Raw genomic sequence first — 13,814 nt, 5'->3', positions numbered from 1 at the left:
CTTTTTTTGACGAGTATTTGGAGTAAATGAATGAAAAAATGTAAAGCATCAATTTAACGGTGCGTCAAACTGTGGGAACATTCTGGAATAAACATGATCAAAAGTGGGCTGCATCGTAATCAATACCGATCGATTTATGATGCATCGTTACACCCAATAATCAAGGAATTGTTTTCACCATGCGCATGTTATTCACTATAGTTGTGGCATATTGAAATTACGAAGGCCTGAATGTTTCGCCTCGTTTGATTATTATTCTTGTTTAGCTGGATTTTATTGGTATTTACTTGTGCAGCTTCTTTGTCAATCCATTGCTGGATGAGGGCCTCCCTACAAAGTGTGGGTCCCGGGGGCTATTTGACCATACTTCACCATGCTGGTCAATGTGGGGTTGGTGAAGATGGGGAGCATGGTCTTGGGAGTGTAGAAGTATAGTACAACAATAGATGTTTGTTGCACTTAAAGAGGGCTTGAAAAATCATGTATTTAAAAAAAAAACACCACTTGACTGCGGTCCAAATTGCGTGCACATATTCTTTAATCATTTAACCAGCCAGCGACAATGAAAATAAATAAGTTAATAAATAAATAAATACATAAATAAGTCATCATTTAAAGTACAAAAACTAACTTAAACATGTTCAGGTACGAGTGCTGGATTAAAACGAGAAATAAGGAGAATTATTGTAATATCCTCGAGACATGTAGGACCTTGGCAACTGTCTTGAACATTTGCGAGAAACTTTGCCACGTAAGAGAATCGCCCGCCTTGACACTGACCAATCGATGATGCGCGTGTTCACCGTGCAAGTTAGCCGAACATTGGCCAAACACACAACCAAGCGCGAATACCCGCGAACACTGCATGAAAATCAACTGGAATTGTCTCCGGCTCTTCATTAAAAAACTAAAATTTCAGGTTAGACCGAAAATTCTTTGATATGCTAGGACGTGGTGAGAGGCATACTATGTTCGTGGTAAAAAGGCCTTTTTCGTCCCGGCGCTGAAATAATCATGCCATCGGCCACAATCAGCTTGAGGTGCCGACTGCTGCTCTCCTCCAGAGGCACGTGCTTGCTGCTGGTGTTTGCAGCTCAACAGAAAAGCCACGTGGGCCTCTTATACCACCCCACTCTCCTAGAGACATTTTAAAATTCAGACAATAATGCAATCTAGATTTGAAGCTTTTATGACAGCAAGGATTCATATTCTTAGGTTTTTCGGTAAAGTCACGTAGTAAAATTTTTTTTTATATAATAATAGAAATAATAATAGAAAAAAATCTGTGATTTATTATTTTATTTCAATGATTATCTCTATTATTTTATTATTTTATTTCTTTTATTATTATTTTTTTCCTACGTGACTTTACCTAAAAACCTAAGAGTAATAATGCAATCGCCAACCCTGACAATTTAAGCTGGAGGAAGCACATTTAAAAAAATCCATTTTACCGCATAATATTCAAAACAAATACGTGATAAACAATTGAAACTAAATTTTTATTTTAAGCTACTCTGAGAATCAGTTTGCGGTATAAGGATTTTAAATAGGCGAACACCACTTCCATGGGTAGGGTTGGTGAGTGTGCAGGAGTCATTGAGACTAGGAATTTCAGACTGGAAATTCTAAATAGCCGAACTTGAATTTTTTAGTTCTCCCTCTACTGTCTTGCATATGATGTCGAGTGTATGCCAGACTGGTAACTATTCAATGGGTTTTGGTTTGCGCAGACAGAAAGATTGAAATAGCCTAATGTAACAATTTCTAGAGCTTAAATGTACAAATGAACTCTTCTCATTTGCCAGTGAGTATGGAAGCGTCGCCTATTACGTACTTTTCCTTCAAAGGCATTGCTATGAGGTTGAATTGAGAGTTCATTCAGCATGAGGATTGCTTTATTCCTAAATGAAATGTCAACGTGAAAACGCAGCTAATTTAAAGGTACTCAACCGCTGACAGCATTTGTTCTATATTGCACGTGATGAGTCTAATGACCCTGATAATTAAGATGTCACTCCACTCCTTGCTTTAACACCACCGTTCCCAATATTTCAGCCTTTGCAGATTTACCAGTTGTCATTAAATAAAGACAAAGATTGCCCTGTATAGCTTTAACAGAAATAACACACGTTAAATAACACGCAAATACACATACACACACACCCAAAAATATCCTCACCATATTGACGTTGACACGCACGTTGGTAGTGATGCGCGCAGTTCATGAGCACACTCATGATAAAACATGTCATTCATAAGTACACATTGTACGCATCAAATAATAACGACACAAAAATGTTCACGATCGAACGCACAGCGTAACGCTCGGGTCAGAGGCGACAGTGTGGCACAGCACGGGACGAGGGTAAGAGATTTCGCCATTCAGGAGATGCGCAGTTCCAGTGAGGCTCCTCGCTGTGACACCCACCAGAACCGGCCCTAGACCTTTGGGGACCCTAAGCAAAATTTGGTTGGAGGCCCCTTTGATGTATGATTTTTTTCACCCACTAGCTAGCAGTGACTCTAGGGGGCCCTCTGCTGGCCACGGGGCCCTTTGCAATTGCAAGGGTCGCTTAGTGGCTGGGCCGGCTCTGCACCCACCAAGAGTCCCAGCACGTGAAACGAAACTCCGGACTCAAGACCAAACTTTTTTTTTAACCTAAATATGTATTTTGAACTTCTTTCGCACCGTACGTAGCCCGCCGTGCTATTCGGAAGGCGCGATTGAGCACCGATGCCCAACGCTGACCGTCTCCTGTCAATGAGATGTGTTGTGCCATACCCTGTCGTACGTTTGTCTGTCTTCGCTGCCCTGCGGTCTCCCACCTCCTCACAACCACCCTCCTTTTGAACGAACTCCTGTTTTGTTGTGGTTTCCAAATTCTACAAGATGCAGTTGCTATACCTGTGGTCCTTTTGATGCCCATGTGACCAGATTATTTCGTTGTCCGCCAATGTGAGATGGCAGTCGAGTTTAGGCTCTCTAAAAATCTAAGTTGCAGTTGCAAATTATATTCGTGTAGAGTGTATCGCAACTGCATCACAAGCTAGATGCTGCGCTAAATGTTACTATTCTGTATGCCAATATGTTCAAGAAATATACACCAATGTCGAGGCCTGCTAGCTACAATGGAGCTTCTGGAGATAGTTTGTGCAAAACACTAATTCAAGGGTAATGATTTTCTCTCTTGTTTCATATTCCAACCCTGTATGATATTTTTAAACTGTTGTTGTTATTATTATTAACACGTGTTTAATAAACGTGTATTTGTCTTCCAGACCTTTAATCTCAATGGGCTGTCACATGGTCTAAAAAATAAGATTGAAAATATTAGGATGTGCATCATGGGGACCACCGAAAGGTGATGCTGTGTGTAGGGTAGCAGCAGCCAGAGGCACTTAACAGAGAGTCAGTCAGTCAGAGAAGAGAGTCAGTCAGTCAGAGAAGAGAGTCAGTCAGTCAGTCAGAGAAGAGAGTCAGTCCGTCATTGACCCAGGAGAAGAGGAAAGTCTTGAGTCCGAATTTGAACGATGAGAAGAAAGAGTTCCAGTTTCGGGGAGCACCATCAGCAGCAGAAAACGAGAGACCGACCGCCAATTGTGTAAAGAAGGTTGACAAAGGGGGTTTGCAGCCACTAACCACTTATAAGCTTGTGTTATTGTGGTTCCAAAAGATCTACAAGGTATGGTCTGTCGACTGTATAGCAACGCCGCAGAAATGACTAATTTCATATTGTAATTTGATGAGAAAAATATATAATTTGTTATGGTCGCATAAGGCTATACTCGGTGGCTTTTAATGGGTCCGCAATCAGCTCTAAATGAATCATCTCATTATTTTGTGATGTATAAGACGGCCGGAAATTGCGACGTTGTTTCACGCGTGATTCGTAGCGCAAGCCCCTATTAAGTACAATACGCCCCCTAAAGTCGGCATGTGATAGGATTTAGAAGGCAGTGACATTGTAAGTTTTATAATAAGGTTGAGGATATCTCTCGTTCTTCAAAATTGATACGTCACCTTTATACAATTAGAGCATTACGCCCGAATTATGTGTAACGGGAGGCGTTATTTGCTTATCACGCCATCGTCGGCCGAGTTTGTATCCTCAAAGTGGCTCTGTAGGAACATGTTGCAAGAAGGTATTGCAAGATTCTCACGTGACAATCACTCGCAAACATCTCAAGGCTGGAGAACAATTGGCACTCCAACTCAACATTGTTCTATGAGAGGCGTTTCTCAATTTATAGTCCTATTCAACTGTCAGAAACTCTGCTATCAATGTAACGTAATTAAACAAGGCATAAAGCCCATGCACCCCTTGAACTCCCATCGGCCGTTCCATTGGCAGCTGTGTAAAACCTCACAAACAGGTATTTTTGACATGTGAGGAATCACTGTTGGATTCTGCGCATCATTTTGCGTCTGGAACGCTCTTTCTTGCAATATTAGGAAGCCACTGGAGCTATGTACTTTTAAATTAGATTGAAAAAAATAATATGATAGAATTGCTTTGTGTGTTTGGTTTGTTGTCCTTCCCCTGCAACTTCGATTGGCTACGTATGGGATGAAAGAAGTTAAACGTACATACATTTGCCGCCTAAAGGTTTCGCCGCTTCAATAACGTGCCGAATGAACGAGTGGCAGGTCCATGTCTGACACGGGCCCTGGGTGCAGGCAATGAGATTGAGACCCCCAACTCGATCGCTCCACCAGTGAGTCAATGAATGGGACCAACTATTGAGCTTAAGCCTAATGCAACATGCTCACTGCGTTATCACAAGGGATGAACCTAAGAATATGAATATATATCTGTTGGGATTCAGATAATTATTGAGATTCAGCGTCAGGAAGTTCAATTCAGGGGTCCGCATATACGTTTTTGTTTTTTACATTGTGGCGAATGTAGCGGTCTCTGGCGGCTGGAGTAGTCACGCCAAACCATTGCAAGGCGACCAGAAACTCTGTCACGCGCGCGGATCGACACGTGTTGCCGCGAGCTGAAGAAGCGACGTCAACCAATGAATCAACGTGACCGTGACACCCCGAGTAATGGTTGCGGATAAACCAAAAACAACAAAAAAAACCAGAGGGCCGATGGCAGTGTGGTAAGAGAGTTGAAGCTCTCTGAATGACCTGCAAGTGGCACATCGGCCCCCTTGCGTTTCTCGGCCGCAAAAAAAGAAGGTTGCTCACGTCTCGATGTCTCTCGTTGGAGGTTGTGCGAGGAATGCCTTCGACGACAAAGGCAGCGGCGATTCTCAGCCACTCTGCATCAACGGCGCTCATAGAAATCCACGGCAGTCCTCGATTGCCTTTTTGTTTCTCCCCCCCCCCAAGCGTACTCTGCAGGCTGCTACGCGGTTCTACTTTTAGAAATGTTATTTATTCATTAGCTGTACGGTATTACGGGGGGGGGGGGGGTGTCGCCGATTGTTTTAATCTGTCTTTAATCCAAACCTAATTGTGTTTACGGGTCTTCCCTAGTTATTTTGTTAAACAGTGTGCAGCATTATTCGTTTATACTTTTTACATTGACGAGTTTTACAGCACTGAATCTCAGCGGTCTTTGAATGTATTTGTCTCCTTGAGCGCGTGTCTGTTCCAGATCTCCATCCTTTACTACACGTGTATGTTTATCATTCTGGTGGCTGTGCATTGCATCCTGTTTGGCAAATTGTGCATTATTAATCAAGTTAATGGCAATGAACTAAATAATCGAAGACCATTATATACATACTATCACTGGCATTAGTGAGCCACCAATTAATATCACTGCTGCCGTGGATTTCTAATGAATAAGGCTAGTCAATCATCTGCCGCGTTAAGCATTTCCACGTAAAACAAATAGTATGTTTTTTTTACTTTGGCCTATTCGGCTTCCAGACTTGTGTTAACCGGCAGCATTTTGAATAAACACGTAAACTTTGAACTGGTTTTGCCCTACTAGGGCTGATCAGCAGGGTCAAGTGTCTTCTTTCAACATCATGGGCCATCAGTGCAAAATGCACTCCAAATAGATTTTTTTACGGACTGCCCATGGCATAGAGAGAGCCAGAGGGCACTTACCAACAACATCTGCATTTGTTTAGCATGATTGACTGCTGACGAGCCCCAAAGAAGCTGGGCATTCTACTTTCATGCGGAGACAGTGTCACGGAAAGGAGGATTTACTAAATTGACGCCAGTAGGCGCACTGCCGATGGGACATCATCGCCCGCGACACCGCGTGCCCGAATACCGCCGCGTAATAAATGTGGTCCATGTACAACTTCTACGTGGGCTCGCAAATTCGCTCGCTCGCTCGCCCGCTCGCATTAACGCCACGTGACAGACCTCGCGTTGCGCGCACCCTTGCCCAGCACGCGCGGCGCGTGCTGCCTGACCACCCCTTTGCTCGCCACCGCCGCCGCCGCCACCTTCCCGTGTCTCCACGTGGGGCCGTTGGCGTCCGTCTCCTGCAGGGACAGCGCGCGCCGATGGGCGAGCGCCTTCCCGGACGCCGGGTTCTTCATCGGGGGGTGCCCGACGGCGCCGGCGGCGGCGGGGTCAACCGCGCGGGCTCTCCCCCAGGGGAGCAAGTGGGAGGACGAGGCCGCACCGGCGGCGTCTGTGGCTGCGGCTGCGAGGGAGCGTGGGGCGTGGGAGGCCACGCGGTTGGCATCGCGTCCCATGGCCGTGTGCACCTCGCCCACCACGGACTGGACCCAGAGGCGGCGGCCCAGCTCCTGGAGCACGCGGCCCTTGTCGTGCATGAACTGTTGCTCGGCCACGGAACGGCGTCTGTGTCGGGTCGTTGCGCGGGGAGAGAGACAATCGGAAGACGCGCGTCACGTGGAAGAAGTTTAAAGTGCGGTTAAGTAGTCGTTGAACAACAACAGTAATTATAAAACGCCGCAACTTTACTGCGAATTGTTTAGCATGTCAGAAGACGCCAGAATACACACGCAAGGGAGCGAGACGACTCAGAGATCTGAGAAAGAGAGATTGAATAATATCATTCACGTGCTAAACCTGCACAGCCTCCCAAGATGTGATAGCATCCGGAGCGTTCACGATGATTTGGTCAGAGGTAATATAACGAAATCATGAATTATTGTAATTATAAAAATTAAATAGTTATAATGAATAATAATGTTATATTTAACGACATTGTATTCAATAATTATACATTTGAATGATTATAACCGATAATAGCTACAATAATTTCATGAGAATAGGTTTTACCCTTTTTGCCAATAAAACAGTTGTCTTTATTTCGATTTAAAGCTTTCGTGACTGCAGGGATCCATCTTCTTGGTTCTTTCGGTAAAGTCACGTAGAAGGGAAGCAATATCATATTATTTTATTATATTATTATATTATTTTATTATGTTTTATTTTTATTATTTTATTGCTTCCCTTCTACGTGACTTTACCGAAAGAACCAAGAAGACAGTTGTCTTTATATTTGAATTAATCTATGATGTGTGTAAAAGTGTGATTGTTACGTGTGTGAGTGTGTGAGTATTTTTATATGGATAATTGTGAGCGTCTGTGTGTCTGAATGTGCATGTACATATTTGAGTGTCTTTCTATGCATGAATGTGTGTCTCTGTGTGTTTCTGCGACCCTGAGGATCTGAATATGAGTTTGTGTGTTTGACTGCGTGAGTGTCTATGTGTACAAGTGTATGAATGTGACAAGTGTGTGAATGTGTGTCTCTGTGAGTGGGTTAATGTCTATGATGTGATGACTAAGCATAAGTCTGTGATTGTGTTTGAGTTTGTGTCTGTGAATGTGTCTATGTGTTGAGCGTGTGTGAATGTGTTCATGACTAAGTGCGTCTGTGAGCGTGTGTCTCTGTGGGTGGGACAGTAGCGTAGTGGTTCACGACAAACACGACGACCGGAGTTCCATTGATGGCCAACATCAGTGGCGAATGTCTGAACCGATCCTGGGCCAACCCTAAGTCGACTCAGCCTCAAATGGGTACCTGGTGCGACGTGTAAACATCGCCACTGGGGAGACAAAGGTGGCCGGACTTGGGACTGGCCACCCACCCCTTCGTGTGCAGTGCCAGACTTCATAGGTGCTACTTTGCTAGCAGCACTTGCCCCAAAAGTCTACTAATTCTATACGGGGGATCTTTGTCTGTGAGAGAATATGTGTGAGTATAAGCGTGGCGAGCGGTGGTGGCACACGCCTGTAATCGAGCACCGAGGAGGTGTAGGTTGGTGGGTCGCACAGATGTTGTAAAACTCCCATTCTGTGGACGTAGAGGCGCCGTACCCGTGGCTTGCCAGGGGAATGCGTTACAGCCAAAATGCGGACTCACGTTTTCAGAATGCAGCACAGCGAAAGTGTGCACTCACATTTGTGCACTCACATTTTCGCTGTACTGCATTCTCGTGGCATGGGATAGAGTGCGCCCCCCCCCCTCGAACCAGGTACAAAAATAACCTGGTGAGGTGTATAAACATTGGGGAGACAAAGGCGGCCGGGCGTGGTGCTGGCCACCCCACCCCTGCCAGTGCACCGTGCCGGCCTTCATAGGCGCTGCTCGCAAACAGCAACTTGCCTCCAACAAGTCCTTTGTCTGTGTGTGTGTGTCTGTGTGTGTGTCTGTGTCTGTCTTTGTCTGTGTGTGTGTCTGTGTGTCTGTGTGTGTCTGTGTCTGGTGCGGTGTGTAAACATCGCCACTGGGGAGACAAAGGCGGTCGGGCGTGGTGCTGGCCACCCACCCCCTCGTGTACCGTTCCGGCCTTCATAGGTGTTCGCTAACAGCACTTGCCCCTACAGTCTGTTAAGGCTATACGGGGGATCTTTATCTTTGTCTGTGTCTGTGAGTGTCTGTGAGTGTCTGTCTGTGAGTGTCTTTGTCTGTGTGTGTCTGTGAGTGTCTGTGTCTGTGAGTATCTGTGTCTTTGTGTGTCTGTGTCTTTGTCTGTGAGTGTCTGTGTGTGTCTGTGTGTGTCTTTGTCTGTGATTGTCTGTGTGTGTCTGTGTATGTGTGTGTCTTTGTCTGTGTGTGTGTGGGGAGCGGCGGTGCAGCGGTTAGCGCTACGCTGCACTAGGAACCTGGCGACCAGGGTTCAATTCCCACTCACGACCAACACCGTTGACAATTATCTGACCCGGTCCTGGATCTCCCCTAGGTCGACTCAGCCTCAAATAAGTACCCGGTGCGATGTGTGAACATCGCCACTGGGGAGACAAAGGCGGCCGGGCCAATGGTGTTGGCCACCCACTTCCTCGTGTGCCGTGCCGGGCATTCACATGCGCTTGCTAACGGCACTTGCCCCGACGGTCTGTTGAGTCTAGACGAGGGGATCTTTGTCTTTTTTAAATCCTTTCTATTAAGTTCGCTTGCTTGCTTGCGTGCTTGCTTGCGTGCTTGCTTGCTTGCTTACGACCGTGCAAATGTTTCGGTCGTTTTTTAACCCACTTCCCGTGATCCAATCGAGCTGACATTTTGCACACAGACTCGTTGTGCGAGACAATTAATGTTCGTGAAAATTTTTTTTCCAAAATTTTACACTGTTTAGGGAAAACAAATTAAATATTTAATTACCAATTGCTTAATACTGGCAGACAATCATCTGACCCATAGGTGGCAGCCATCTCAAGCCAGAGGACGAGAGGACTCTAGCCGCCACGCATATAAAGGATTTATAGTGAAAAACTTTATTTTTACGGGTTATACTTATTTAAATCCTTTATATTAAGTTCACTTGCTTGCTTGCGTGCTTACGACCGTGCAAATCTTTCGGTCGTTTTTTAACCCACTTCCCGTGATCCAATCGAGCTGACATTTTGCACACAGACTCGTTGTGCGTGACAATTTATTTTCGTGAAATTGTTTTCCAAAATTTTCCACTTTTTAGGGGAAAAAAAATCATATTTAATTTAAAATACCAATGTGATAAAAATGAAACTCTTACTCAAGAAAAACAGAAATAAATAATAAAATAAAACCGATGCCACTCATATAAAGGATTTATAGTGAAAAACTTTGTTTTTACGGGTTAATTTTTTTTATCTCTATTTCTGTGCGGATGTCACTCACTGGAGGCCCGTGTTGCGCGGGTCCGCCGGCAGCCCGTTCGAGCTGTTGAGCAGCGACAGGAGGCAGAGCAGAGTCGCCGCGGTGCGCACCGCACACCCAGGAGGAGACTCCGTCACGAACATCGTCTTCATCGCGCGCCTCCCAGACGACTCTGCACAGCGAGAGAGACGGAGATGGCACGGCATGAACGAGAGCCGATAGCGCCGGACACGCCATGTGGCATAGATAGTACAGGGTGCTTTAAACATTTTTTTAAAAACACTTCTCGTTTTTTTTTATGGGAAATGAACGGATATATTCACTGTAACGTGATAACAAATGTGTGTTAATAGCTTCAACATTTCAGAGAGTCTCTCCCACTCGTTCGTCATCATTGTCAACGCGTGCCTCTGGGAATATCCTTCTCCAGGTGGTCTCCAGAGCCCGGAGGCGGCTCGTTGCTTGTGGCATTGTTGCAAATTCTTAGGAGTGTTAACATTTTTTGTTGTAGCCGAACAGCACGTGCTGTTATAGAAAGCACCGGTGAAATTTCTTGCTCGGTGGGCAGGGCACACGAGGAGGACATGGGTGGCCAGCACCACGCCCGACCGCCTTTTCCTTCCTAATGCTGATGTCTAAACATCGCACCAGGTACGCATTTAAGGCTGGACCGGTTCATCTATATCCGTCACTGATGTTGGTCATGAAATTAACTCGGGTCGCCGGGTTTGTTGCACAGTGCCAATACATCACTTTTGCTCCCCAAAAGACAAAGATTCACCTTAAGATTAACCTTAAGATTCACCTTATTGGCTTAGCAGACTGTTGGGGAAAGTGCTGTTAAGCGAGCAGCAACTATGAAGGCCGGAACGGCACACGAGGGGGTGGGGTGACCAGCACCACGCCCGGCCGCCTTTGTATCTCCAATGTTGATGTTTACACACCAGACCAGGTATTGGCTTATGGCTGATCAAACCGAGGGGAGGCCCAGGACCGGTTCAGATAATCAATGTTGTTGGCCGTAGGCGGGAATCGAACTCGGGTAGCCGGGTTCGTAACGGTGCGTGCTAACCTCTATACCACGGGCTCCTTACTTACAAACAAAGACAAACATCCCCCATATAGCCTGTAATAGACTGTTGGGGCAAGTGCTGTTAGCGAGCACCTGTGAAGGCCGGAACGGTACACGAGGGGGTGGGTGGCCAGCACCACGCCCGGCCGCCTTTGTCTCCCCAATGGCCATGTTTACATACCGCTCCAGGTACTCATTTGACGCTGAATCGACCTAGGGGAAGCCCAGGACCGGTTCAGATAATCGTCACTGGTGTTGGCCGTGAGCGGGAATCGAACTCGGGTCGCCGGGTTCGTAGCGCACGCTCATACAAAACAAGATCCCCCATATAGCAGCCTAAACAGACTGTTGGGGCAAATGCTGCACGCTCACACACGCTTACAGACACACACGCTCGACAACTAACGATAGTACTACCCCCACTATCATTATGTAGTGATTTTAGTGCTAAAGTGGGCAATTGTCACCACTACAGTAAATAGAGTAATGTTCCACCTGTAACAAGCAATCCCTTGTTACTTAAAAATTATTTATTAGGCAAACATCGCTAAGAATGTTTAGACTCAGACGATTTCCTGAGTAAACAATTGGCACTACGGCATTTTATTATGAGCATTCCAGTGTTCCTCCAACTAAATACGAAATTCTTTTATTTTTTCAAGGGTTGATCATCCTTACACGCGGGACCTTATTGTGTCTGGTGATTTGGCCGGGCGGTGGTGGCAACGCACGTCCCGTAATCCAGCACTGTGGAGGCAGCAGCCAGGGTTAGTGGCTCGCACAAATGCTGCGAAACTCCCTTCCCATGGGACGCCGCGGAGGAAGCCATACCCCTGGCTTGCCAGGAGAAGGCAGTACAGCAAAAAAAATGTGGACTCCACAAGTGCCGTCTGTATGGGATAGAGTGTTTCCCCCTCGCACGCGAGGGTTTTCTCCGGGTGCTCTGGTTTCCTCCCACATGTAAACACTCATTAATTGGCCGATAACTCCTTCATTACACAGAGGATCGCAGAGCTTGGGCAATTGTTAGCGCTGGTTCATCGCGTGGCTGCCTTCGTCTGTGGTTCCTCCTCCTCGCGCCTCTGAGTCGTCCTCTCGTTACGAGAGCGAGCGGATACTGTGCCGTGGCGTATTACAAGTTGAAATAATAATTATTTAAATTTACAAATAGTCACTCTATCTCATTGTGTTTAATGGGCCATTAGATCAACCACTCGGACACTAGGAATGTACGTCATTTAACATATATATAATACCTCATGCAATACCGATCTAAATATTTGACTTTGCTTCTTGAAGGTTTTAAATTATGATCAATTACGCTCGGCATTGCTTGACTCTACATTACTGTTAATCTGGCATTAGGTCATGCACGCTGTCTTGCTTCATATTTACCGGGTCTTCTTAGAAAATACTGCATGACTATTTGTCTCAATATTGTGACGTTTCAGGCAACGACCCTTCCTCAGAGTACTCAGGCTACCTCTCTGACCTCTGTAGGTGCTGTGAAAAGGGCCAATGCCCTTAAACGTCGCTTATTATATTTGTCTTTGTAAAGCCACAGTGTCATCGACTAATGTATTAAACGTTGTTTTGTTCATTTGTCTCAATAGGTGATAATTTCATTTAAAATAACTACACATACAAAATTTAATAAAAATAAAATAAACTCCACGCAAATAACCTGACCTGAGCTGAGTTATGATTACGTTCAGCAGCAGCAAACAGTCCCCTCTCCCCAAGCAAAATTCCGAACTTTGAGAATTCAGGCAGGTACAAATAAGTAATAGGCTACACATTTTGTTAAACAAAAAAGTTACTGGGGTTTTAATCGCTGCAAAGGTGCAGCGTTAAAATCCAAGGTGGAAAGGTTGGTATCGCCAGTGACTGTCACTGAATTTTATCTTGTAGAGAGGTCATCATCTATTGCAGGCAGTTAAATTCAACACGGACACATCGCATGAAAATATAACCATGTAACTTCTCGGCGTCTTACTCAAATTTAGCCACATATTCACCGAACATGCAAACGCACGTGCACATAATCACCACACTGTTTAGTACTCATCATCATCAAACTAACTGCTTTCATTTTAAACACACTTGAAAACCCGCTCAAGGGTACAGCGAATATACATTAACATCACTGCGCTTTGGTGTTAACTTAGGTTGTCTGTACAAATCACTTCTTATCATACATTACGACTGAGAGACACACACAGACAGACAGACGCGCATACACACACACATGCCACGTACGAGTCGCGCCTCTCCACCACGTCCGCTGCTGCGAGGAATTGTCATCGGCGCCGGCGAGCGCGTCGCTTTTCCTCGGGCTCAAAAAATGCAGGGAATGCGTCTATACCCTACCTATGAGATAAACAGTCTGAAATAGAAATAATACTCACCATCGCGTGTACCTCTCAGCCGCTCCAAAGCCATCATAGCCACCGTCAATACAGCACGGACGATACTGAAGAATACTTGGTACAGAATATAGATCTTGTAAGCTTTAGCCCTATAACTATATATATGCCTGCAACAACCAGCAGCAGCAACTTGTGTTCTACGTAAACTGTCTTGTTACCCGTTACCCGTTAATACCAAGTAGTTTCGTATGTATGTAGTATGCTGAACTTCTTTCGCACCGTACGTAGCCAACCGTGCGAACCCGCGATTAAATGTTTTGTGAGTTTATCTGCTGTACTCGG

At 45.5% G+C, this 13,814-nt stretch overlaps 1 protein-coding gene across 2 annotated transcripts; it reads right to left on the bottom strand.

Annotated features, from left to right (window-relative positions):
• Nucleotides 1–5,468: 5,468 nt before the first annotated feature.
• Nucleotides 5,469–13,814, bottom strand: LOC133350291 (uncharacterized). Of its 2 annotated transcripts, XM_061564478.1 has the most exons (3): nt 13,512–13,814; nt 10,053–10,203; nt 5,469–6,787 (listed from the first exon to the last, which is right to left on the bottom strand). In XM_061564478.1, the coding sequence occupies exons 1-3, from the start codon at nt 13,546–13,548 to the stop codon at nt 6,322–6,324; spliced, it is 654 nt and encodes a 217-aa protein (XP_061420462.1). In that variant the 5' UTR covers nt 13,549–13,814; the 3' UTR covers nt 5,469–6,321. The 2 variants fall into 2 exon arrangements, with proteins under 2 accessions (XP_061420462.1, XP_061420460.1); XM_061564476.1 differs by lacking the exon at nt 13,512–13,814 and having other exon boundaries at nt 10,053–10,300.

This window comes from Lethenteron reissneri, chromosome 33 (genome assembly GCF_015708825.2).
Source record: "Lethenteron reissneri isolate LAM-NWPU_2019-01 chromosome 33, ASM1570882v1, whole genome shotgun sequence".
In the NCBI taxonomy this organism is placed as follows: domain Eukaryota; kingdom Metazoa; phylum Chordata; class Hyperoartia; order Petromyzontiformes; family Petromyzontidae; genus Lethenteron; species Lethenteron reissneri.
This window is presented reverse-complemented; position numbering and strand designations above follow the sequence as displayed.